The 23,805-nt window shown below is 42.8% G+C and overlaps 1 protein-coding gene across 2 annotated transcripts in view; it reads right to left on the reverse strand.

The window, feature by feature from the left end:
* Nucleotides 1–23,805, reverse strand: part of DNAJC7 (DnaJ heat shock protein family (Hsp40) member C7) — a 156,427-nt gene that overhangs the window by 55,955 nt on the left and 76,667 nt on the right. For both annotated transcript variants that reach the window (XM_077459537.1, XM_077459536.1), the window contains 6 exons: nt 22,950–23,074; nt 16,942–17,055; nt 16,703–16,777; nt 10,638–10,756; nt 9,904–10,057; nt 6,705–6,869 (listed from right to left, as the gene is read on the reverse strand). In XM_077459537.1, coding sequence (XP_077315663.1) covers nt 6,705–6,869; nt 9,904–10,057; nt 10,638–10,756; nt 16,703–16,777; nt 16,942–17,055; nt 22,950–23,074 — 752 coding nt within the window. The remainder of the gene's footprint in view (nt 1–6,704; nt 6,870–9,903; nt 10,058–10,637; nt 10,757–16,702; nt 16,778–16,941; nt 17,056–22,949; nt 23,075–23,805) is intronic.

Consider the following 23,805-nt stretch of genomic DNA (forward strand, 5'->3'; position numbering starts at 1 on the left):
AGTTACAGTAAAAGCATTTTCTTGGTGTCCATTGAAGAAAACAAAGTCATAACCTTTGGGTTATAATCCTACATACAGGAGGATTGAACACTAGCAAATAAAACTGCTGGATATGGGACTTGGGTCCCTTAGCAGACCCCAAGGAAAGGACTCACCGTAAAATTATTTTCTCTGTAATTCACCGACCGACACAGCTCCTCTCTGTAACAAAATGGGTTGTCAGCCCTATCACTGGAGATTACTAGGCAAGTTGTAATACAACACTTCAGAACTTTTAGTTCCGCCCAGGGGGTGGTCCCTAGGCTACAACCCCCACAGCCTGCCCTAGCAGACTCAGTACGTCAACAAGCAGTATAACGAAAAGAGAGAAAGGAGGGGCGGTGCTGTGTCGGTCGGTGAATTACAGAGAAAAGGATTTTACGGTGAGTACAAAAAATCCTATTTTCTCTTATATTCACCGACCGACACAGCTCCTCTCTGTAACAAAATGGGACGTCCCCAAGCAGTGCCAAATGAGGGGTGGGACAACAGCATAAAACTTCATCCACCATGGCAAGTGGGAACTAGTGAAACAACCCAAATAGTGCGTGGAAAAACCACCACAAAAATCAGGGTATCCTCAACAGGAGTGATTACCCAAAAACCGCACTAAAACTACGGAAGTAATGCAACAGTGCATTAAAATCAGGGTATCCTCAACAGGAGTGATTACCCCAAAAAAAACAGAACTGTGTTTTTATCGAAAAACCAGGAAAAATTATATTTTGCCTTTTTAATTGCAACTACACAGCCGCCTGCAAAACTTTGCAGCCAAAACAGCCATCAGCCGATGCACTGACGTCTACCCTGTAAAATTTGGTGAACGTGTGGATAGATGACCAAGTCGTCACCTTACACACCTGAACAGACGCCTGGTGTTGGAAAGCCCAAGACGTTCCGATAGCCCTCGTGGAGTGGGCCGTGACCGGAAAGGTGGGCACCTGCCCCTTCAAGGTGTAGGCTTGTACTACAATCTGTCTGATCCACCTGGAAATAGTGGCCGACGAGACCGCCATGCCTTTCTTGGGCCAGCCACCGAAATAAACACTGAGTCTGACTTCTGAAAGGGAGCCATGGCAGACAAATACACCCTAAGGGCCCGAACCACATCCAGAGTGTGAAGGGCCACCTCCTTAGGATGTTTCGGCTTAGGACACAGATGGCAACACAATGTCCTCATTGATATGAAAAACTGAGAAACTGAGACTACCTCCGGTAGAAAGGATGGTTGCGGACGCAACACTACCTTATCCTCCTGGATAACCAGATAGGGTGACTTGCAAGACAAGGCCGCCAGTTCCGAAACCCCCCTGGCCGATGCGATTGCCACAAGAAAGACCACTTTCGGGGAAAGAGTCAACAGGGGAATCTCCCCGATATTTTCAAACGGCGGTTTTTGAAGCACCGATAACACCAGGTTCAAATCCCAAGGGGGTAACGGTGGATGCACCGAAGGGACTACATGACAAACCCCCTGAACAAAGGTACTCACTAATGAGTGAGACGCCAGGGGTCGCTGAAAAAAGACAGCCAAAGCTGAAATTTGTCCTTTAATGGTGCTCAATGCCAATTTCTGGTCTACTCCTTGCTGAAGAAACAGCAGGATCCTGGATATGGAAAAGGAGTGCGGATGCCATCCTTTCTCCTCACACATGGGGTTATATAGGCCTTCCAGGTACGATGGTATATCTTCCTAGAGGAAGATTTTTGTGCTCTCAACATGGTTGGGATCCCCGATTCCGCCAAACCCCAGTTCCTCAACACCTGGCTCTCAATAGCCATGCCATTAAAACCAGCGATGGTAAAGCAGAATGGAGAATCGGACCTTAAACCAGCAGGTCCTCCCGCAACGGCAGTCGCCAGGGAGCGTCTGCCACCAGACGCACCAGATCTACGTACCAAGGATGCTAAAGCCAATCTGAGGCAACCAGTAGTACTGGGATCCCCTCGACTTCTACACTGCGAAGCAGGCGTGGCAGCAGTTTTAGTGGAGGAAAGGCATAGATCAGCTGGTACTGATCCCATGGAGCCACCAGCGCGTCCGACGCGTCCGACGCGTCTGCCCGCCGATCTCTTGTCCTGGACACAAATCTTGGCACCTTCCGATTGAGATGGGAGGCCAGAAGATCCACGTCTGGTGTGCCCCACCACAGGCACAGTGACCTGAAACCTCCGGATGTAATGCCCATTCTCCTGGGTCCAGCATCTGGCGACTCAGATAGTCCGCCTGCCAGTTTTCCACTCCGGGAGGGTAAATGACCGGCAGGGCCAATACATGTTGCTCTGCCTACTGAAGTATGTGATGCTGCTGACTGCTGCTCCATGGTCTGACACATCGTTAGATATTGAAAGTCAAGGGCATATCTGAATCTGACTCTTTCCATGCTCATTGTTAGCAAGGATTTACAGTGGAGTTTTGCCCCAAGATTACAGGGAACCACAGTGTCTGTCACTCCTAGATGAAGACCAGGAACCCAGAGATATCCGACAATACTTTTCCAGATGCTGGAAAAAATAAAAAATAAAAAAAAGATTACCACAGCCCTGGTAGAGTGATTTATCAGGTCAGGGACTACCTAACCCTCAAGTACAGACAATTGGGTGTACCAAGAAATACAATCAGTATGTCCCATGACAAGCGAGTGAAGGCTAAAAGATTTTGGGAATAGAATAAGGAAAACTGAGTGCCTCGAAGAGGGTACAGACTTGTTAAAAAAAAAAAAAAAAAGCTGAGAGATGGAAAACAGCTGGACTGAGGGGCAAAAGCAGAGCAAACACCCCGCCGGTTCATCAGTGGAAGAAAGGTACTGGATCAAGCTGCTTGCAGGTGATGGGAGCACTTCAACACAGACCTAGGTTGATTTAGGATACAACAAAATAAACGTGATAACTGGACCATCAGACAGTCATTGTCCAACAGGGCCATGTCAACAGCATTATATCCTTGAACATAGGAGAACTCTTGACTGACCTGGTTGTAGAGCTGGGCGATTTTCTAAAAAAAAAAAAAAAAAAATTTTTGATGCACAACGCTCCGGTCCTGAGGAGCTGTGGGCAGGAGTTTTTAGGCTTCGGCCTAGTCCGATTATTCACTATTTGGATTATGATCTGATGATTCAACGTATGGACTATGATTTCACTGGGTTACATTATATTATGTTCTCAGGAAGTTTCACAGTGGTGATTGCAACAATGTTTTTAGGAAGTGGACACTGTCTGATAGAACTTGAAACAATTCACTTGATTTTTCTTCTTTGTTTATTTAGTTTTCAGTGTTGAACAATATTTAGTCAGAGTGATTTTTTCAAAAGATTGTATGTATTTGCCATTACTATTCATCTGGTGAAATGCACTATATAATAATTTGTGTTAATTGATTTTGATACAAGTTATTTTTTCATTTTTTATTTCTGTATGCACAAGGCAGGGTTTGCACAGTGAAGTAACATTTAGCAATTCACGTTCACTGGAGTGGATCTATAGTATTTAATTTTTAATTCACTGGTGTGGATTTAGATTATATTCAGCGCTGCTTATTCTATTGTTTAGATAAGGATTATTGTACACAATTTATTTGCTTAAATTTTGAATCGATTTGACCTCTCAACTCGATTCAAGATTTAAAATGCTTTTTTCCCCACCTCTACCTGGTTGTTTCACGGTTAAGGTGGGCCACAGGTGGATACATTGTGGGTATAGACCATGGTTTGGCTAAGTCCTTTCCAAGCAGGCAAATGTCCAGTAGGAGTTTTGAGGGTGTCAAGGGCACATTTTTCAATCCTCATACATAAATAAATAAAAAAGCAGGAGCACTAGGAATGTTTTTCAGCTGTAGAAGCTTTAAAATACTTGAGACTGGAGACAGCAGGACTGATCCTCTGGATTCAGAGTGGTGCACACTGCATTAAGGGCCAAAACAACCTTCCTTAATTGTGGAGTAATAGCATCTCCTCAAGGATGCCCAATAGTCCTTTCCTGCTTGACCCCACAATGTCCAGTTAAGCAAGATCCAGTTGCAGTATGCTGAAAGCCAGGCTGAGGAAAGACTACTTAAGAAAACTGCAATCTTAGAGATCAGCTTTAGCAGTGAATTAGATAGAATTAGAGTGTTGAATAATATGAAGAAACAGGAACAAACGCTAGCAAAAACATTTAGGCTTTTACTCAGCAGAGCTGTGGAAAGACATCTATCCTCCTAAGACAATAGCAAAAAAAACAAAGGCATGCTAGTTATAGGTGGTGTTAGTATACAGTTGGTCAGTTTTACACCCCTCTGTAGGCGGCAGTATAGCTCAAAAGGTCCCTCAATGGATAAAAATAAAAAGTAAAAGTTGTATGCAGTGAAGGACTGCTGAAAAAAGTAAAAACATAGGTAAACAATTCCTCAATCCCAGTGTGATCATCTACTTCAAGGCCAAAACCAGTCCTTGCCAAGACCAGTTTGTAGTTAGGCCAGAATGTGAGGTACGAGTAATCTCTAGGATTGAACTGCCTATGCTCACACCAAGCAAAGAATTTCTAGGTATGATAATAGATCTTCCTGGTAGTGACTATTCTTGTTTTAGCAAGGTAGGATTGACACCCCTCTGTCCCTTAAAACCTGGGCTTCAACAGCTATGCCATTAAAGCTACTGAGAAGCAGGATGAAATAGAGGGCCCTGAGATAGCAGGTCTGGCTTGTTGGGGGAGAGGCGAGTGAGTATGTCAGTATTCCAGGTTCTTTTAGGTCAGATTGATGCAATGAGAATCACTGGCTGCTTCTCTTGCTCCATTTGATGGAGCAGACAAGGCAGAAATCCCACTGGAGGGAAGGCACAAATTAACCTGAACTGAGACTACAACAGTGCCAGGTGATCCCGGATTCTGGCTACAGAGATAGCTTGTGGATTATTCTGGAGGCCAAGATAACCAAATCTGGGGGTACCAGGGCTCTGACCTATCAGGCTGAGGATGCTGGAGTTAAAGGTCCATTCCCTTTGGACCAGATGGTGATGGCTGAGGTAATCCGCGTTAAAGCTGTCCACTTTGGGATGTGGACAGCAGAAATTCCTGGAAAAAGCGAGTGCCATCCATGAGATGATCCAATGTGCCTACTTTTGGTGTCTCCCTGGTAGTTGACTTAGGCCACAGTCATGACATTGTCTAAATTAAAACTTTTATTAGGTGTCCTTGCAGTTCTTATAAGCCATTATTATTGCTCTGATCTCCAGGATGTTGATGGGGAGGTTTTACTGATGACCATGTTCCCTGGACTGTGAGAGACTGGAACACTCCTCTCCAGCCTTAAGGCCGGGTTCACACTGTAACCCGCTGCAGATTGCACAGAAGTGCTATTAGTCCTTATTCCCCATTACAGGAATGAATCAAGGCTGATTCTATGCCTGAATTTGGCGCTGAAATTGAGCCTAAGACGCACAGGGCTTCTGTGCAGTGCCCTCCGCAGGCGCAACGGAGATATGTGAACCGGCTCCATAGGGAGCCAGTCACATTCTCCTGCTATGCGAATTGGTTGCATCTAATTCGCATAGGTGTGAACCCACCCTCAAAGACTGACATCTCCAGTGGGGAGGTTTCCTCCATATATAGTGGGACTGTCCACCGCTACTGCCCTTCAAGCACATATTGGATGGGCTAGATATCGATTTCCCCGTTTCACCAAAACACCACTTTCTCTTCCACGTTCCAACCATTCCGGGGGGGGCAGGTCTACATGCAGAGACCTGCATGTGGCATTTGTTCAGGTCCTCCTAAAAAACTGACAGGCAGGCCTGAACGGTCTGCCCATGTGAAAGGGGACTTATTCATAATTAATGCTAATATTGAATATCTTAAGGTTCGTGCCTATAACCCAGGATCCATGAACACTTAGCCTGTACCCTGTACTGTATGATTAGGATTTGTTTGTGCATGCAACCATTCTATGGAGCTATTTAAAGTGGACCTCCCCCTCAAGTTGAAGTTCCGCTCATCGGAACCCTCCCCCCCTCCAGTGCCACAATTGGCACCTTTTCGGGGGGTGCAGATACCTGTAAAATCCAGGTATCTGCACCCACTTCAGGGAATAGCTAGTGCCTTCCCCCCATTGTGTTCTGGGAAACACACAGTTCCCAGGACACAGCGGGGACCAGTTTCATTGCGCTGCGCGACTTGTGCATGAGCAGTAGGGAACCGGGCAGTGAAGCTGCAACGCCTCACTTCCTGATTCCCTAATAGAGGATGGTGGCGGGGGCAGCCAAGAGATGAGCGATTGCTCGTCATCTGCTGCGGACATCGCTGGACCCTGGAACAGGCAAGTGTCCATTTATTAAAAAGTCAGCAGCTGCAGTATTTGTAGCTGCTGACTTAATATTTTTTTTGCAGGTGGCACTCCCTTTTAAAGACCTTATCTTTAAACTCATTTTATGGTTTGCTACTTTCCTCTTCTGGAGCCTTTCTGCTTTATAAGCCAATCAGAGACATGCCAATTACAATTTGTCAATATGTCAAGAAATTTCTCATATTTATTGAAAGAACACATATTAGGACCAGTACAAATTCAACAAAACTATGCTTGTCCACAACAATCATATGATTAGTCTCATTTATTTTAAGTTTAATTTATATCTGTGAACACAAACTCCAAAACTCATATCCACAATAGAGAAATCAGACAATTCAGAGCTTACCTTTGCATTGACAGTGCCGCGATTACAGTAAAGTTTGGCATTTGTTTTGATATTGTTGGGGTCTATGCTGAGTGCTTCAGAGTAAAGTCTGTAGGCCAATTCATAGTTGCCCTCCTTGAATGCCTGGTTGCCCTCTTCTTTTTTTGCTTTTAGGGCTTTAGCATTCTAAAAAGGAAGAGAGTCGTTACATTAAAATTCAGTATAAAAAACAAACTAGGCACTAAAGAAACCCTGTCAGTTCTGCACACAAATTCTTTATTGTATTCTGTGACCAAAAAAACTCAGCGTTTATTAAAATTACAAGCCATTAGCCACAATGGCGGGAACTGTGAAAGAATAAATGATGCAATTGGGCGAAGCACTGCAAAGCTGTGCTATTTTCAAACTGACAGCAGGTGCAAGAAGATCCCCTTGCTCATTTTCACAGGGAAGGGGGGAGGATGCAGATGCTGGAACATGTTGCATCTTCCACCCTAAAAATGGGTGGAACTAGAGCTGGGCGATTTTCAAAAAAAATAAATAAATCTGTGATTCACGTTTCAAAACGAGTTTTTTTTTTTTTTGATGGAGATCGCGCTGGTCCTGAGGAGCTGTGGGCAAGAGATTTTAGGCGAGGCCGCCGATTCGGCCTAGTCTGCGGCATCCGGCCGCGCGGACTAGGCTGAAGGCTCGCCTAAAAACTGCTGCCCGCAGCACCTCAGGATCGCTGCGGTGGTGAAAAAAAATATATCGATTTGCTTAAATTTTGAATTGATTTGACCTCTCAACTCGATTCAAGAGTTAAATAGATTTTTTCCCCAGCCCTAGGTGGAACATATAACATGTTCCAAAGGTGAACTTACGCTTTAAGCTGCTCATAGACAAGTCAGTTTTTGAACATGAAAAAATAAATAAAAATAACCCTACTCTCGTATCCACACATTCGAGGTGAAGGACAGAAACCTCCACACTGAGCTGTTGTACTCAGACAGCAGGGAGACTTTCCCAGCATCAGAATACACTTATTAGCACTGCAGGCTACAGCATGTAAGGTGGTGTAAACTTGTTCTCTTCATCTCTTCATCTACCAAGAGGAATTTTTTTTGGTCAGGAGATATGCTAGGTTCTCGCTTTGGACTTCTCCCAGTAGTAGGCAGCCATGGATGATTCAGACAGTCGTGCTAATGACTTGACTTGATCGTCGCTCTCTAAATCAATATACTGTTGTGAGAGGGCCCTGCTTAAAGTGGATGTAAACCCACTCTCATCCTTTCTAAACCACTGCTATAGTGGTTATCTAAGGATATACGTGCCTCCTGCATGTATCCTTACCTGTCAGATGTCTACCCTCTGTCTGTTATGGGACACGGAAAACTGCAGATTCTGTGGGTGGGTCTATTGTCCGGAGCTCGGTGGGTGGAGTTGTGATGTCAGTAGACTCCCCGCCCACCTCTACACTCCCCTTGTCAACATGCATTTTCTCCTGTGTATTTCTTACATTGAACTTCTGCTATGATCACCAACATCCAGTCAAAAGCCAGAAAGGTCACCATAGGACTTCAGCATGCCCAATCATGCTGAGGTGTGGAGAAGCCAATCCTGGGAGAGCTGGAGAAGAAAGGAGGAGGGGATCTGAAGTACACAGAATGTCTCACTCAGGTTCCTGCATGAGATATTTAAATAACCTGTCACTCACAGCAAGGGGGAGAAACCACTCCTATTTCTCTGTACTTTTTATCTCACTGAAAAAAGGAGGACTGCTCAGAGCTGGATTAACTCTTTGTGGCAAGACTTGGCACAGATAACATGAAATCCTATACTGTACAAGGTGCAAGCATTAGAATTTTTTCAGGTGCCCTGCACGCACAGCCTTTGCTCAGGTTCAGTAACGCTGATGTCTTTTAACCTGGAAGACTGAGGATATTTTATGGCAAAACAGAGGTACCATGAAGAACATTTCCGGATTAAAGGGGTTGTAAACCCTTACAACCAACTTTGACCTACAGGTAAGCCTAGATTAAGGCTTACCTGTAGGTCCAAGAAATATCTCCTAAACCTATATGGTTTAGGAGATATTTACCCGAAGACGCATGCGCTGTAGACAGTGGTGCGCAGGCCCACTGGGGCAGGCCACAGATCGCCGCGATATGCCGCGAGTGTCGGCTCCTGTGCGCATGCGCGGGAGTGACGGCGCCGGAGCCGCGAGACCCGGAATTCGCTCCGGGATCCATGGCAGCGGCGAAGAGGAAGATGGAGGAAAGCTTCGGGGGCTTCGTTCTTGGTAAGTTATTCATAATGAGCTAGTATGCTATGCATACTAGCTCATTATGCCTTTGCCTTACAGGGTGTGCTTTTAAAAAAAAAATATTTGCCTTTACTTCCTCTAAGCATTGCAGGCAGACTAAGAAAAATAATGGAGTTGGGCTTTAAGTGCTCAAGTAATAGGCACAGTATTTACAAACAAGGTGACACCTCTGACCACTATATTTGCTTGGTTACTGGTATCCCCGCAGATGTCGTTTTTAGTAGATCCCTGATCTTGTAATACCTACATCTATGAATGGAAGACATGACTAACCTGTAAAAGAGGACTTGCAAGTGTTGGTCAGACCGGATGATATGACTAGTTTAAAAGGAACTGGTCAGGAAATATAGGGGCTACCTTTGCTCACGTGTTTCTGAAGGTGCAAACTCATCATTCACTCTTCACTATTGGTAAATAAATCACCCGGCAAAAGTATGCATATATTGGGTATCAAGAGAATTTACTGGCTGCAAGCTTTTTCTTGTTTAGTTATTAATCAAGTAGCAAAGCAAGGATAAAAGCCTTGGAAAGTGTACCTTAGACAAAAAAAATAGTGACAACTTGGTTTATTATGACAGGTCATATACTTATGAAGAAATCTATGAGAATATGAATACCCAGATTCAGTGTTTTATAAACTGTATGAGGAAAAGAGTTGGATCTTCATTAAACGCAATATCAAGGACATGTAGGGAGGACAGAATTTATTTTGGAGGATTCTGCCTCTCAGAAATGCCAGCTCACCCTGCATCCAGTAGAAGGTGTTCTCTGACTTCATAAACGTTTTTTGGAAACTTTTTTCAGACATCTTGCATTCAAAAATAGTATTTTACCACCCACAAATTTTTAATCCATATTTGCTCCAGTAGAATGAAGAAAAAATTCTTCATGATTCTTTAAAGATGCAGCACCTACCCTGCAGGCAAGTCGAGCTTTCTGGTGATCTGGGAACATTTTCAAGGCCTGCACAAAGAATTGTACAGCTTTTTCAATACAGTCTTCATAATAGAGACAGAGACCCCGTACATACAGAGCATCAGCATTTGTAGAATCCATCCGTAAGATGTCACTAGGAGAAACACATTATACAGTTCTCAGTAAGAAATCACATGTACTACCCAATCAATTTGACAAATGCCTTAGCATGGCATAGCTCATTAGCAGACAGACTAAAAACTTAATTTCTCAGGTGGTTCAATAAGCTGCTTTTTACTGACAAATAAGAAACGAATTAACTGCAGAAGAAGCTTTATAGGTTTTATTTTTCTCTTGTTTCAATACTTTTAAATGGACATACAGGGGCCCCAGGAGAACTGTCAAGATTCAGCTATTTTAAAAGCAGGAAAGCTGCCACAGAACTTATATCACCGCTGAACACAGGCTTTACAGCTAAACCACTCCCATTATGGTGCAACATTATGGTTAAGATTGGCTTTTACAGGACTGTTCTATGTGTCTAAGTGTCAGTAATGATGATGCATAAACAAGCTTGTTAGACAATCTGGTATCAAGCAAACTACTGTACACAGTTCAAAATTACCACTCAAATATTAAGGCTGAAAATTAACTTGCACATTTGTCACATGTTCATTGACAGCAGACATACATAACGAAAAGCAGTTATGAAAGGGTTTTAATGTATACACTACCTGGCAACAGACTGGGCATCTGGGTAGCGGCCAAGCAGCGCCAGACATTCTGCTTTAAGGATTTTGAAGCGGTGGCAGGCAGGAGCTAACTCTAAGGCCCGATCCATGCAGAATACAACCTGCCACAAAATAGCAATAAGCAAACACACTGTACATTTCTGTATGCATGGAGACTGAACATATAGGATTATAACCCTTAATTATATTTCTTACACAAACACAAAAACATTCAAATTTTTTGCTCCTGTGGAGCTTACAATCTAAGACTCATATCACTGCCTCTGATAAAATAGGGACATTTACAAAGATGCCAGTTACTTTTATAAGTATGTTTGTGGCTTGTGGGAATATGAACAGTAGAAGAAACTGTGCCAGATATTAGCAAACTGTTCAATTGCATGCAGATCAAAGTATCTCAGGCATGAGATTCAGGTTTTATTGATTCACCTGTAGCCATATGCACAAACCACAAGATCAAGTAACAATACTTGCTAGTATTAATTTACCAAAGTAAAGTACAAGCGAACCGGTAAATAAAATTATACACTTTTAGATTCAAAAACAAACTGGCATGGGGGGGGTCACCGGTCACCCCCCCCCCCCTCCTTTCTCTCTCTCTCCATTTAGATGTTTTTTCCCCCCCTTTCTGGCTCCTGTTAGAAGAGATTGGTTAAAAAGATCCATTGATGCTCCAACAACTAATTTCAACGTTCTCTTAGAACTCTGGGATGAATACTCTAGGATTTATTAAGCTTCAACCGAGCCAATTCCTCTGCTACCTACGTCTCCAGAAATCCCAAAAATTTAAAGTCGTTACTAGAACCAATACCATTCTCCAACTTGTTATCGTTAATGAAATTTATTTCTGAGAAGGCTGGGCAGAAGCTAGGCGGGGTTCACATATATGCGAATTGGATGCGTTTCTTAACCACATTGAATTTGCATAACATGTGAATGTGATCGGCTTCTAATGTAGAATGTAATGTTCATGTCCAGGGCGGACCACGGTGCAATTTCAAAAAGGGTCCTGTGCGACTTTGGCTCCAGTTTAGGTGTCAATTCAAGTAAAAATTTGCACCTGAATCGCACCTAAACAAGCAAACAAAACAGCACCTGAATCCGGACTGCATACCCAGCCTAGTTGTTTTGCTGCATCCACGTCTCCCTCAACATAATTTTGGGCCCAGTTTTAATTTTAGCAATCCCATTGTATTTTTGACAATCATTAGTCTAACTAAAAAAAATGTTTGATCTCGTTTCTTTATAGAGTTAGAAATCTCCTCTTTCTGTGTCTTGGCAGAAGTGATGTGTTTGGCCTCCTTTTGTCTATTCTTATACTGTACTCTGTCAGCTACAGCTCCTGTTTCCTTAAATCTACTATATGCAATTTTTTTCCTTTACTATCCTACTCACCTCTTTAGTGAGCCAAACTCAAACAATACAAAGCATTCTCAGATTGTTCCTAAAGTGATGGTATTCTGTATGACTGAATAGTTCTTTCCAGATGCAGAAGGTTAAGTGTCCAGTACTAGTGCAGAATGATGGCACAGCTTACTATATGGCCCACATGCTGCTGCTGTGTATTACAGCATCCACAGATGCAGGCCCGATCTGCAATGGTAAGCATTCATTTGAACCAAGCTGGCAAACACAACCTTTTTCAAAGTTGCAGTAAAAATGGAGCTCTTTGTTTTTCAAATTGTAAAAAACAGAATTTTTTGCTACAAAACTATTTAGAACCCCAAAACATTGTTTTTGAAAGCAGAGGCCCTGGAGGATAAAAGGATAGTGGTTGTAATTTTTTGTTATATTTGTGCAATCGTTTAAACAAATTTTTTCAGGAAAAGGTGCACTTAAATTATAGTGCACACAAACAATAAAATAACCAGTTTTTAAAAAATATATAAAAGATTTTGTTACGTCAAGTAAATAGATAGCAAACATGTCAAAATTTAAAATTACGCAAGCCTGAGAAATGGTGATAAACCTAAAATTGTCCATGGGTGAGTTTACTGTTAAATGTGACCTATGGTGCTAGAACTATTGCTCTCACTCTTAGCTGCCCAGATGACCTTTACAAGAAAGCCGATTGGCAGCTCTTAAAAATGGTACCCAGAAGCATGGCTGCAGCTCCTGGCATAACCCGATAAATACCACTTATTACTACTGTGCAGGATGTTTATCCCCTTCACACCGACTGTACACAAAATTTGCATTCATGGCTTAAAGAGGTTATACCGGGATTATGCCTGCAGGTGCAGGCATCACCCCAGTACCGTTTTATAGAGTGGGCGGTTGGCTATTTAGTGATAACAACTGATGCGACTAAAAGCCGCTTGGCTGTTATCCTAAAGAAGCAGGAGGGGACTTACCGGTAACTTGTTTTCCACAAGTCTTTCAGGACAGCACCTGAGAGATCGTGACTCCTCCCAACGGAAACCAGGAAACACCTCCTTCCTGCAGATCTTTAAAGGGAAGCACCTCCCTACCATCCATCAGTTGTAGAAGAGAACCTCTGGCCCCGGCTGGAACACATACGTTAGTCAAAGCATAGTACATAAAACTAATAGGGTGGGTCATTGCTGTCTTGAAAGACTTCTGGAAAACAAGTTACCGATAAGTCTAACTTGAATTTTCCCAAGGCATCTTTCAGGACAGCACCTGAGAGCATAACAGAGACTTACCCACTTAGGGTGGGACAATAGCCTGCAGGACCTTCCTGCCAAATGCCTGGTCGCTGGCAGATGTGAGGTCCAGCCTATAATGTCGTACAAAGGTGCAGAAACTTGATCATGCTGCGGCCTTGCAAATTTGCTCAGGAGTGGCACCAGCTCTCTCTGCCTAAGTGGGCGCAAGCGCCCTGGTTGAGTGTAGCGAAAACAAACCTGCATGTGAGTATGCTTCCAGGATGGATAAATTCAGCCATCTGGCTAAAGAACTTTTAGAAGCCTGGCAACCTTTCTTGTTGCTCGCAAAAAGAACAAATAATGAGTCTGTAAACCTAAAGTCCTTTGTTATTTCTAGGTAACAACAAAATCCTTTTGACATTCAACATATGAAAAAAGTTACCTTCACCCCTGATGGGTTTGCACAGAAGGTTGGGAGCACAATGTCTTGTGAGCGATTATGCATTGAAGCTACCTTGGGTAAAAACTTTGCGTCTGTCCTAAGTATAGCTCTATCGGGAAACACTGACAGATACAGTTCCCTAATTGACAGAGTGTGTAGCTCACTGGTCCTGCGTGCTCAAGTAATGGCAATCATAAACACAGCTATAAGAGTGAGGCATCTAAGTGATGCTTCTTCCAGAGGCTCAAATGGACTCTTTGCTAGGGATAGCAGGACTACCGACAGGTCCCATTTAGGGAAACCTTTGACTGGTGCTGGCTTAGATCTTGCAAGAGCTCAAAAAAAAAAAAAAAAAAAAAAAAAAAACTACCAGTGGTTCAGAGACCACATATTTTTCTAAGAACACTGCTAGTGCAGCAACCTGTACTTTCAAGGTACAGACTGCTAGTCCCTTATCTGTTCTATCTTGCAAGAACTCCAAGATGGAAACAAGGCTCCCTGGGTCTTGGGTAGATGAATTGCACCATGAATTACAGACCTTCCAGACCTTAGTATAGGCTTTGTTACCCTTTTCCTGCTTGATGTAACTAGACGGTTTGAAAAGCCCTTGCTCTTTAGGAGGTGCTCTTCAGATACCAGGCTGTGAGAGACAGGCTGGCCACTTCTGGATGATTTCCTGGACCTTGGATTAACAGATCCTGCCTGAGAGGTAGATGCCAGCAAGGCTTGGTCGCCATTCCCGTAACGGTTGAGAACCAAGCCCTTTTTGCCCAAAATGGAGTAATTAGGATGACTGCTACCTTTTCCCATTAGATCTTCCTTAATACCAGTGGGATTAACAGGAATGGTGGGAATGTGTAGCAAAGGTGAAATCTCCATGGATGCACCAGAGCGCCTGTCCCTAGTGATCCATCAAGATTAAGGAAAAGAATTGAGGAAATTCCCAGGGCTTCATAGCCAGGGCTTTTACTGGATCCTTTGGAGTATTCGTCACAAGAAATCTTCTTGGGGGGAAATTCCGTCAATTCTATTGCGTAGCCCTGAAAAAGAGTGGTCAGTATAAACTGATTTGATGTTTTAGCAGACCACTACAGAAGGAAAGTGTTGCAGCCTTCCGCCTGGATCCCCACAGACATTACCCTTTGATGCTGCATCACCTGGCCAAGTCTTCAGCCATAATACTATTCTTGCCGAATTTGTTAGGGCTGCTGATCTAGCCAACATTCTAATTGCTTCCGCTATATAGGCTACCGCAGAGGACAAGGAAATAAAGGAATCCAGAGTTTTCCGTTTGGGTGAATCCGCTACTATATGAGTCTTCAGCTGGTAAACCCAATATTCCAGGTTCCTGGCATGTCGTGGCAATGGCTGGCTTTAAATTGCTCATGACCGATTGCCAAGATCTCTTGAGAAAGAGATCCATGCACTTATCCATTGGATCCCTTAGGACCCCCATGTCTTCAAAGACCAGGTCGTGGATCTAGAGACCTGGGAGAAGGCAGCATCCAGCCTGGGGACCTTGTTCCATACCGCAGAGGGGTCTTCCTCAAACGGAAAACGTCTCTTGAGAAAAAAGTTTTTTTTCTCTGGTTTCTGCCATTTTTTCCTTATGGAGTCTCAAATGACCGAATGAACCAGAAATGTTCGAGCCTTAGGCTCAACCTGGAGCTGCATACATGTGGTTGTGCAGTGTTCGTTCCTTTTTTTCATCACTTAGGCCAAGGATAACATGTATGGCTCTAAGAAGCCCATCAACTTCTTCCAGGGACAGTTTAAATTTAGACGGGGCCACCTCTGCCCGCTCACCCTTCATTGGAAGGAGCAGGGGATTGCCTGGTTTTATTCTCTGGGACAGAAAGAGAAACCTGGGAAGACTCGGATGTGGAAGGCTGACTAGTCATCGTATGGCATACAGCTTTTTAACTGAGGCAACCAAGTCATCGGAGATGGAAGCAGATTCCTCTGACTAAAGAAGCAATGCAAGTGCTGCATAAGGCTTTCTTCCAATTCTCTCCCATTTTGGCTTTGCATAAGGGGCCTTTCCTTTTGCCTGAATCAGAGGTGGAATCGACGCCGGATGCTGACCTGCCCTTAAGTGATGTCACTTCAGGCGTAGCCGAGACTCTTCTCGACCACTGTGAAATGGCAGCCGTGCACGTGCAGCCGCCGTTTAGCCAGAGAAGGGCGGGTGGGCCGGATCCCACTGCGGCTCTCCCCAAGCATCAAAGGGGAAGAGGAGCCTGGATGTACTGCTGCAGAAGTCTGGGTAAACCGGGAGGGCTGAGGGTCCTTTGAAAAAGGTAGGAAAAAAAAAAATGGTGAGGAACCCGTCCCTCAGGAACACCTAAGACACTGCCCTCCCCGCATGTATGTTCCCTCCGGGCCAAAGGAAACACAAAAAGTGATGGATGGTAGGGAAGTGGCTTCTTTTAAAGATCTGGAGGAAGAAGGCATTTCCTGGTTTCTGTTGGGAGGAGTCACGATCTCTCAGGTGCTGTCCTGAAAGACGCCTTGGGAAAAATTGTTACTGAAATTGTATGGTCTCTTTAAGGGATTCACAATTATGCTCAAACGATGGAGACCTCAAACATGTCAGTAAAAAAATGTCAGGAAATCTTCTCTACCGTCTGTGTGGGATTGTTTGTAGAGCTGGCTGTAGTACGCCGACTCCTAACTTTTTCAACTAGCTACTAAATTTCCGAGATTTGGCTAGGCCTGTGGCAATCTCTTTAGTTATATAGGCAGTCTCTTCTTAAGTGCTTGGTTATATGAAGGCTATGTTGCTGCAGCTGTTCAGACCAACTATAAGGCTCTGCAAAGATGCATCCACATGCAACATATAAAAAGACCAGCTACCAGAGGGAGAACACAGCCCTGCTCTAGTAGTTAAGAGATACATCTTTTCAGGAGACTATAGCTTAGGATCTAGCCCCTGTATGCAGGGATAACACAGATTTTTACTGTAATACATATTTGAGAACTAGAGAAACTCTTACCTTTCTGAAATCTCGTTTCTCAAAGTCGACTTCTGCAATCTTTTCATATTCTAAAACAGCAGCTGCATTTTTTATCTAAAAGAGAAAGATGTGCACAGTAAAGTAAAGTATACGACCTTCCAGGTATATGCATATGTTGGAAGGGGTATGTTGTGTCAGGATTCGAACATAGAACACACACACACCTTAATTGCCTCGAATTTATGTACAAGTTTTGAGGCTATCACTTTTTGCCATACCTCTAGCCGAGTTTGCTCATTATTAGGCTCCATCTCCATAACCTTCTGGAAACAGCGAGATGCGGCCATTGCATTTCCCAGAGTCAGATGACACTTTCCCTCTCGCTGATGACCCTAAAAACATACAACAGAATAAGGTAAAACAATGAAAACCTTTAAAAGGGTCACAATGATGGCTGGAAAATCCTGCAATGGACTAGTATAAAAACAAATCCACAACAAATCAAACGTTTGCAGGCAAACTAATTTTGGTTGCAGATCCTTTTTTCAGGAGACAAACATAGGGGCTGCCATTGCTGACCTCTTCTTTAAAATGCTAGCACAAGAAAGCCGATCAAGTGAAAGTCAAATGAGTACACTTTTTAACTTTTTTTTTTTCACGCAGCGATTTTTTTTTTTTTTTTTAGAAGCTACATTGGTGAAAGGGCATATGTGCATTATCAGAGCCAGAAAAAAAAATGGACTAATAAAGGATTAAAGAGAAGTGCAGTAACTTTTCTTTTATAATAGGGCATTGCCTGTTCATGTGTTCTTTCAACTCCTGGGGGAAGGGGGTCGAAAATGTGTGAGAGAGAAAAAGAAAGAAAAGTAAAAAAAGATAAGATGTTAGCCATTGGCTTATAAGTAGAAAAGCTCATATTTCCTGTAGCTGGACATAAGCTTCATCTCCCAGGCAGAGAGGGACACAAAAAGGTATAGCAAGTGGCAGACAGGATAGGTTTGCGCTTTTTTTTTCTTTTTTGTTGTGGGAGGTTGCTGAAAACCTGAACACACAATAAAACAGTTTAAAATTAAAAAGCTGTGTGTGGACTATTGCTGCCTATACCCTCTAGTTGAGGCTGCCAACCCCGACAATGGAATGCAAGGCTGACTTTCACCAGGGTACATAAAGTCAGAGAGCCAGCACAATATACAACTTGAATTTGGAAGAGTCAATAATGGCAGTCTCTATGTTCTTTTTATTGGTTTACTTTAAACCTAGGTGTTATATGCTGTATTGACCGTCACTAGTCCACTCTGCATCTGCACAGTGACCAGTTCATACAACTGTATCATTTTGGGTATTAGATATTATTTTTATGTCCAATGTATATGTTCTACATGCATACTTTTATTAAAGTTCAATAAATAAAACACATTTTTACCTTTTACACTCCTCGTTTTGGCCTATTAAAGACCCCAAGGGGTTCCTTCGACCGTGCTGTTGGTATCAGCTGCTTTTTTGCGATTTGTTCTATTTGGGTCAGACAGACCAAATTTTGTTCACACCCAGTCCAATCCGCCCCCCCCCCCCCCCCCCCCCCATTGTTAGTTTTACTTTAAACCTATTTCAAACTTGTCCACATTAGTCGAGTATAAGATGTATTACTGCAAGGCTGGGTTCACATATCTGCGGTGCGGATTGCAGTCTGGTGTCCTGTGTGTTTCTGTTCACGGATTGAGGTGCAAATTTTTCCCAGATTTTGCACCTGAACTGGACCCAAAAACGCACAGCACCCTTTTTAAAACTGCACCGCAGCCACCCCAAACATGTATGAAAGGGTTCCATTGCAAGCCGGTCACACCCAATTCAAATTTGTACACATTTGTCGATGGAATAGGTGTTTAGGATCGCTTACTGCATAAGATTAGCCTGTTAAATATTTTTTTCCCACAAAACTGTGCTTTGCCCATGCAAGGTAAACAGTAGGTTGGTTTTGATTCACCCTTCAGCAGCAGATATTTGTGTCATTAACCCATCCCTCCATTCAGTAGCTTTGAGTCACTATAGTTAGTGCTTATATAAGGCTGACAACTGTCTCCTGAGCCCAAGTGAGCACACTGGACCCATCACCAAGCACGTGTGTTGTCCCATGAGGAGAATGCGAGTCATATAATCAGAAGGTATTTTCTTTTCTCTTTCAATTAAACTAACGGCGGTTTGCATGTCTCCACACATCCAATTGGTTACATGTCATTAACGGCAGATGAGTGGACTGGATGCAAACTGTTTGACTCTGTCCCTAATCACATGTAACCCTAGGATGTGCGATTACATGTGAACAGCATTAAGGCCAATCAAGCTTTGTTCCTTTGAAACGTGTACCCCGCTTTATTTCCATTGTCTACTACAGAATTACACAATCCCAATGTTGAAACTTGTGTTCATTAAACTATAAAGTTATTCAGGAACCTAGATACAGCTATATCTGAACTTTTCTCTGATATATACAGTATACTGTATTGTCAAAGAACTATTGTTTGTATTGCTACAACAATGCCAATGTTCAAGAATAAAAGTATGCCGTGAACCTCTAATCTACTTTATGGCCAGTTCACACTACTGTGTTATGGGAACCCTGTTAATCCACTGCGAGTTCCCGCATCGCATGTCTCACGGCGGCAGTTCACACTGCCCTATGTGAACTGCTGGGAGTATCAGTTAAAAGTTAATGACACTGTAAACAAAATATCGAACATTGACGATTTGACAAGACCACATACGATTCGGACAGACCAGAGCATTCACTATCCCCTATATATCAGATACTGATCAAGGTCTCTTATCCAAACCCACCACCATTCCTTTAAAAATGGGAGAGGGAGACAAACCTATCTCCGGATGATATGGAAAGGGGCAAAACAATGGCGCTTTCTTTTAAATTAAATTATTTATCTCGTGCCAAGAACAGATTTATTGTATTTTCTCTAGGTGGTATTGGTGCTCCGCTATTCTCCACAAGCTTGATCCTAATGTTTCGGACATATGTTGGAGATGCTTGTAGGCCCCGGGTAACATGACACATTTGGGGTACGTGCCCACATGTTACACCCTTTCGGGACAAGATTTTCCAGCTATATGACAAACTTGTAGGTGACAAATATCCTAATGAACCCCGCTTAACTGTCCTATGTTACCAAGGTCATGCAAACAAATCAAGAAGAGCTTAATTTGCCATTTGCTGACGGCTGCATGTTCAATTATTGCTAGATCTTGGTGTCAACCAGTGGCCCCCTCTCTAGCGGATTGGGCCTGCGAAATGGACTGGATAAAACACATTGAATGGATGTTAGCGTGGGATGCTGATAAAAGTGACACCCACACTATTATGTGGAATTCCGTTTCTCTTCTGATTTTGACCCTTTTATAGCAGATACAGCTCCTACCATTTCCCATGGGCCCTCTCATGAGTAGCTTGATATACCTTATCCCCAACTTCCCTTTCTTATAGCCCCCCCCCCCCTTTTTTTATTTTAGTTTTCTCTTTCCATATTTCTCTGCCCTTTCTACTCCTCCCTTACCTTTTTAAAAGATTATAGCAATCTTACTAGTAGATTCACCACCCTTTCAGGCCATGTGTTGAGCCTTGGGGGTTTTTTTCTGTTTTCTACACTATTGTTTATAGTAGTCTACTGGTTACTTGATTTACCATTATTTGGTTTATTTCTATATTCCTTGATCTTTATGTACATGACTATGCTTATGTGATGTGATGTGATACATGTTCTTTTAATGTATTCTAATGTCCTTCCGATCCTAATGTATACTTGTTCATTCAATGGAAATCCTTTATTTCTCGCCTACGTTTATTTAATGTGGCTTAAAAAAAAAAAAAAAGCTTGAAACTTAATAAAACAGATTCAACATAAAAGTTAATGACACCCCCAAATCAGTTCACATATCACAGTGCGATCTGCAAACGCTCCGATTCTGCTACTGTGGACCAAAATCACTGGGAGGAGGTGTTTATATGGATTGCAAAGTCCCTCTTTGCCATTAAAACAAACTTGATCCTAAAAAAAACAAAAAAAACATTTCCACTGCATTTTAGCCCTGCCACAAAAGGACCAGCTGACATGTCAGCGATTCTCTCATCAACACGGTTATCAGTGTTGAGGACAAGGCTGGAAATCACTCTGTAATGCTGATTGAGTTAGAAGAGACTGGAAGCTTTAAAAAGGAGGGTGGTGCTTGAAATCATTGTTTTGTCTCTGTTAAAAGGGGTTGTAAACCCTCATGGTTTTTCACCTTAATGCATTAAGGTGAAAGACGTTCTGTAGTGCTGCAGCCCCCTCAGTTTTACTTACCTGAACACTGTCACCCTCTGGCCTGGAACAGGCACACTATCGCTAGCTGGTGTCTCGTGTCCTGACTGGATACACTGATAGCAGCGCAGCCATTCGCTCCTGCCGCTGTCAATCAAATCCAATGACGCAGCGCGGAAAAGCGCCTGCACGGGTATCCACCTCAGGAGAGTCTTCTCCAACATGGACACTCAATGTGGGGAGGAGCCACCAGCGCCACTGAGAGACCCCAGAAGAGGAGGACCGGGGCCACTCTGCACAGTGGAGGCAAGTATAAACTGTTTTTTATTGAAGAAAAAAAACAAGCTACTAAGATTGCACCTAAATTAAACATTTATCAGATTATTAAGAACTTCAAGGAGAGAGGTTCAATTGTTGTGCAGAAGGGTTCAAGAAAAGGCACTAATGTCAGGACCATCTCATACAGTTGATTCAGCTGTGGGATCGGGAGGCACCACCAGTGAAAAGCTTGTTCAGGAACAGCAGAAGGCAAGTGTGAGTGCATCTGCATGCACAGTGAGGCAAAGAATTTTGGAGGATGGCTTGGTGTCAAGAAGGTCAGCAAAGAAGCAACTCCTCTGCAAGAAAAAAATAAAATAAAATCAAGGACAGGCTGATATTCTGCAAAAAGTATATGGATTGGACTGCTGAGGACTGGGGTAAAGTCATTTTCTCTGATGAATGCCCTTTCCGATTGTTTGGGGCACCCGTAAAAAACCTTGTCCAGAGAAGAAAAAGGTGAGCGGTACCATCTGTGTCATGCCAACAGTTAAGCATCCTGAGACCATGTATGTGTGGGGTTGCTTTTCAGGCAAGGGAGTGGGCTCACTCACAATTTTGCCTAAGAACACAGCAATGAATAAAGAATGGTACAAAAACATCCTTCAATAGCAACTTCTCCGAACCATCCAAGAACAGTTTGCTGATGAACAATGCCTTTTCCAGCACGATGGACCACCTTGCCATAAGGCAAAAGTGATAACTAAGCTTGGGCTTGGAGAACAAAACCTTGAAAAAATTGGGTCCATGGCCAGAAAACTCCCCAGACCCCAATCCCATTGAGAACTTGTAGTCAAATTTTCAAGAGGTGGGCGAGTGAACAAAAAAAAAAAAAAAACACAGATTCTGGCAAACTCCAAGCATTGATTATGCAAGAATGAGCTGCTAGTCAAGATGTGGCCCAGAAGTTGATTGACAGCATGCCAGGGTGGATTGCAGAGTTCTTGAAAAAGAAGGGTCAACACTGCAAATATTGTCCCTGCGTGAACTTAAAGTGGACCTTCAGTCATATTTTAAACTTTCCATCTATTAAACCTTCTGTCCTTGTTGTTTTAACTTTGGATAGTAAAATGTATATATTTTTCTGCCCGTAAATACAGTCCACTTCTTGTTTCTTGTCTGTTAATTAGCATAGGCTTATGATATCATGCACAGTGCTCTCTCTCACTCCCGTGAGAGTTTGCCAGGAAGGGAAGGAGGGGTGTGGGGGGAAAAGTCATAAGAGGGCCAATGAGAGCTGCAGAGCTGGAGGTGTGCCTCTGTGTGTAAATCCAGGAAGGGAACAGGCAGCAGCTTCAGCTGGCCACATTTAAAATGGATGCAGCCAGACTTAGTGGAAGAAGATTTCTGCAGCATATTTGGCAAGTATAGAATAAAAGTATAGAACAACAGTATATTATATATATATATATATATATATATATATATATATATATATATATATATATATATATATATATATATATGAGCAGACTGCAGTTCCCCTTTAATGTATTTTAAAAAAAAAAGCCTTTGACACTTATGAAATGCTTGTAATTCTACTTCAGTATACCATAGTAACATCTGCCAAAAAGAAGACGCAGCAGACTGAATTAAAATTTGTGTCATTCTCAAAACTTTTAGCCACGGCTGTACTACAAAATATACAGAGTATTAGTAATCACCTTAACAAAGGTGTCATCTAGTCGCACGGCTTGCTGAGCATCCTCCAGTGCTTCCCGGTACTTTCCCAGCATCATCAAGGTGGCTGCACGGTTTCCATAGTAACTAGCATTCTTGCACGAGCAATCTTGAAAAGACAAATTTAAAAAAATCAGGCATTTGCTTTTAGTTACAGAAACTTGCATCAACATTAGTTACCCCTAGATGGCAACATTACACCATTTTCTACTGGCTACTTACTACATTCAACATCTCAGAAGTTACAATCATCCCACAGACAAAGGTCACATAAAAAAATAAAAACAGTCCCCTCTACTACCCACCCCCCAATTCATTAAATTCACCTGTCAAATTTGGAATTATCTCAGAGACGTTGCAATCCAATATGAAAATTAAGCTACATCTGCACAAGGCCCTGGGAACAGACCCCAAGTCTCGGTATAAACAGGGAGTTTATTTTCTTTCAGTCAGGTGGATGAAGAAAGAAAAATCTTACAGATCCCAACATCCACACAATCAATTTTCGGCCCATGTACACCTTGCTTAATGACTCCTTCACACATGCGATTAGAAGCATACAGCAGATTCTAGTGGCAAGATTCAGCCGATTCTTGTGCCGTCCCCCCTCAATCGCCTGTGTAAACAAGGCCTTATCGTGGCAAACTAACCTTGTGAATCTTAGTTCAAAAGGTTCATCAAATGGTGGGGGAAAAAAATAAAAAATTGTAGGACTAAGCAACCCAAATGTTATGCATAGGACAGCAAAGTTCAAAAATCTTGCTGGAAAGAAAAGTCACTCAACACATTACCTCCAACTTAGATCACTAACATTACAGCCACAAAGTAAACTACAAATTA

Source organism: Lithobates pipiens, unplaced genomic scaffold (genome assembly GCF_037356315.1).
Source record: "Lithobates pipiens isolate NorthernLeopardFrog02 unplaced genomic scaffold, aLitPip1_a1.2 Scaffold_28, whole genome shotgun sequence".
In the NCBI taxonomy this organism is placed as follows: domain Eukaryota; kingdom Metazoa; phylum Chordata; class Amphibia; order Anura; family Ranidae; genus Lithobates; species Lithobates pipiens.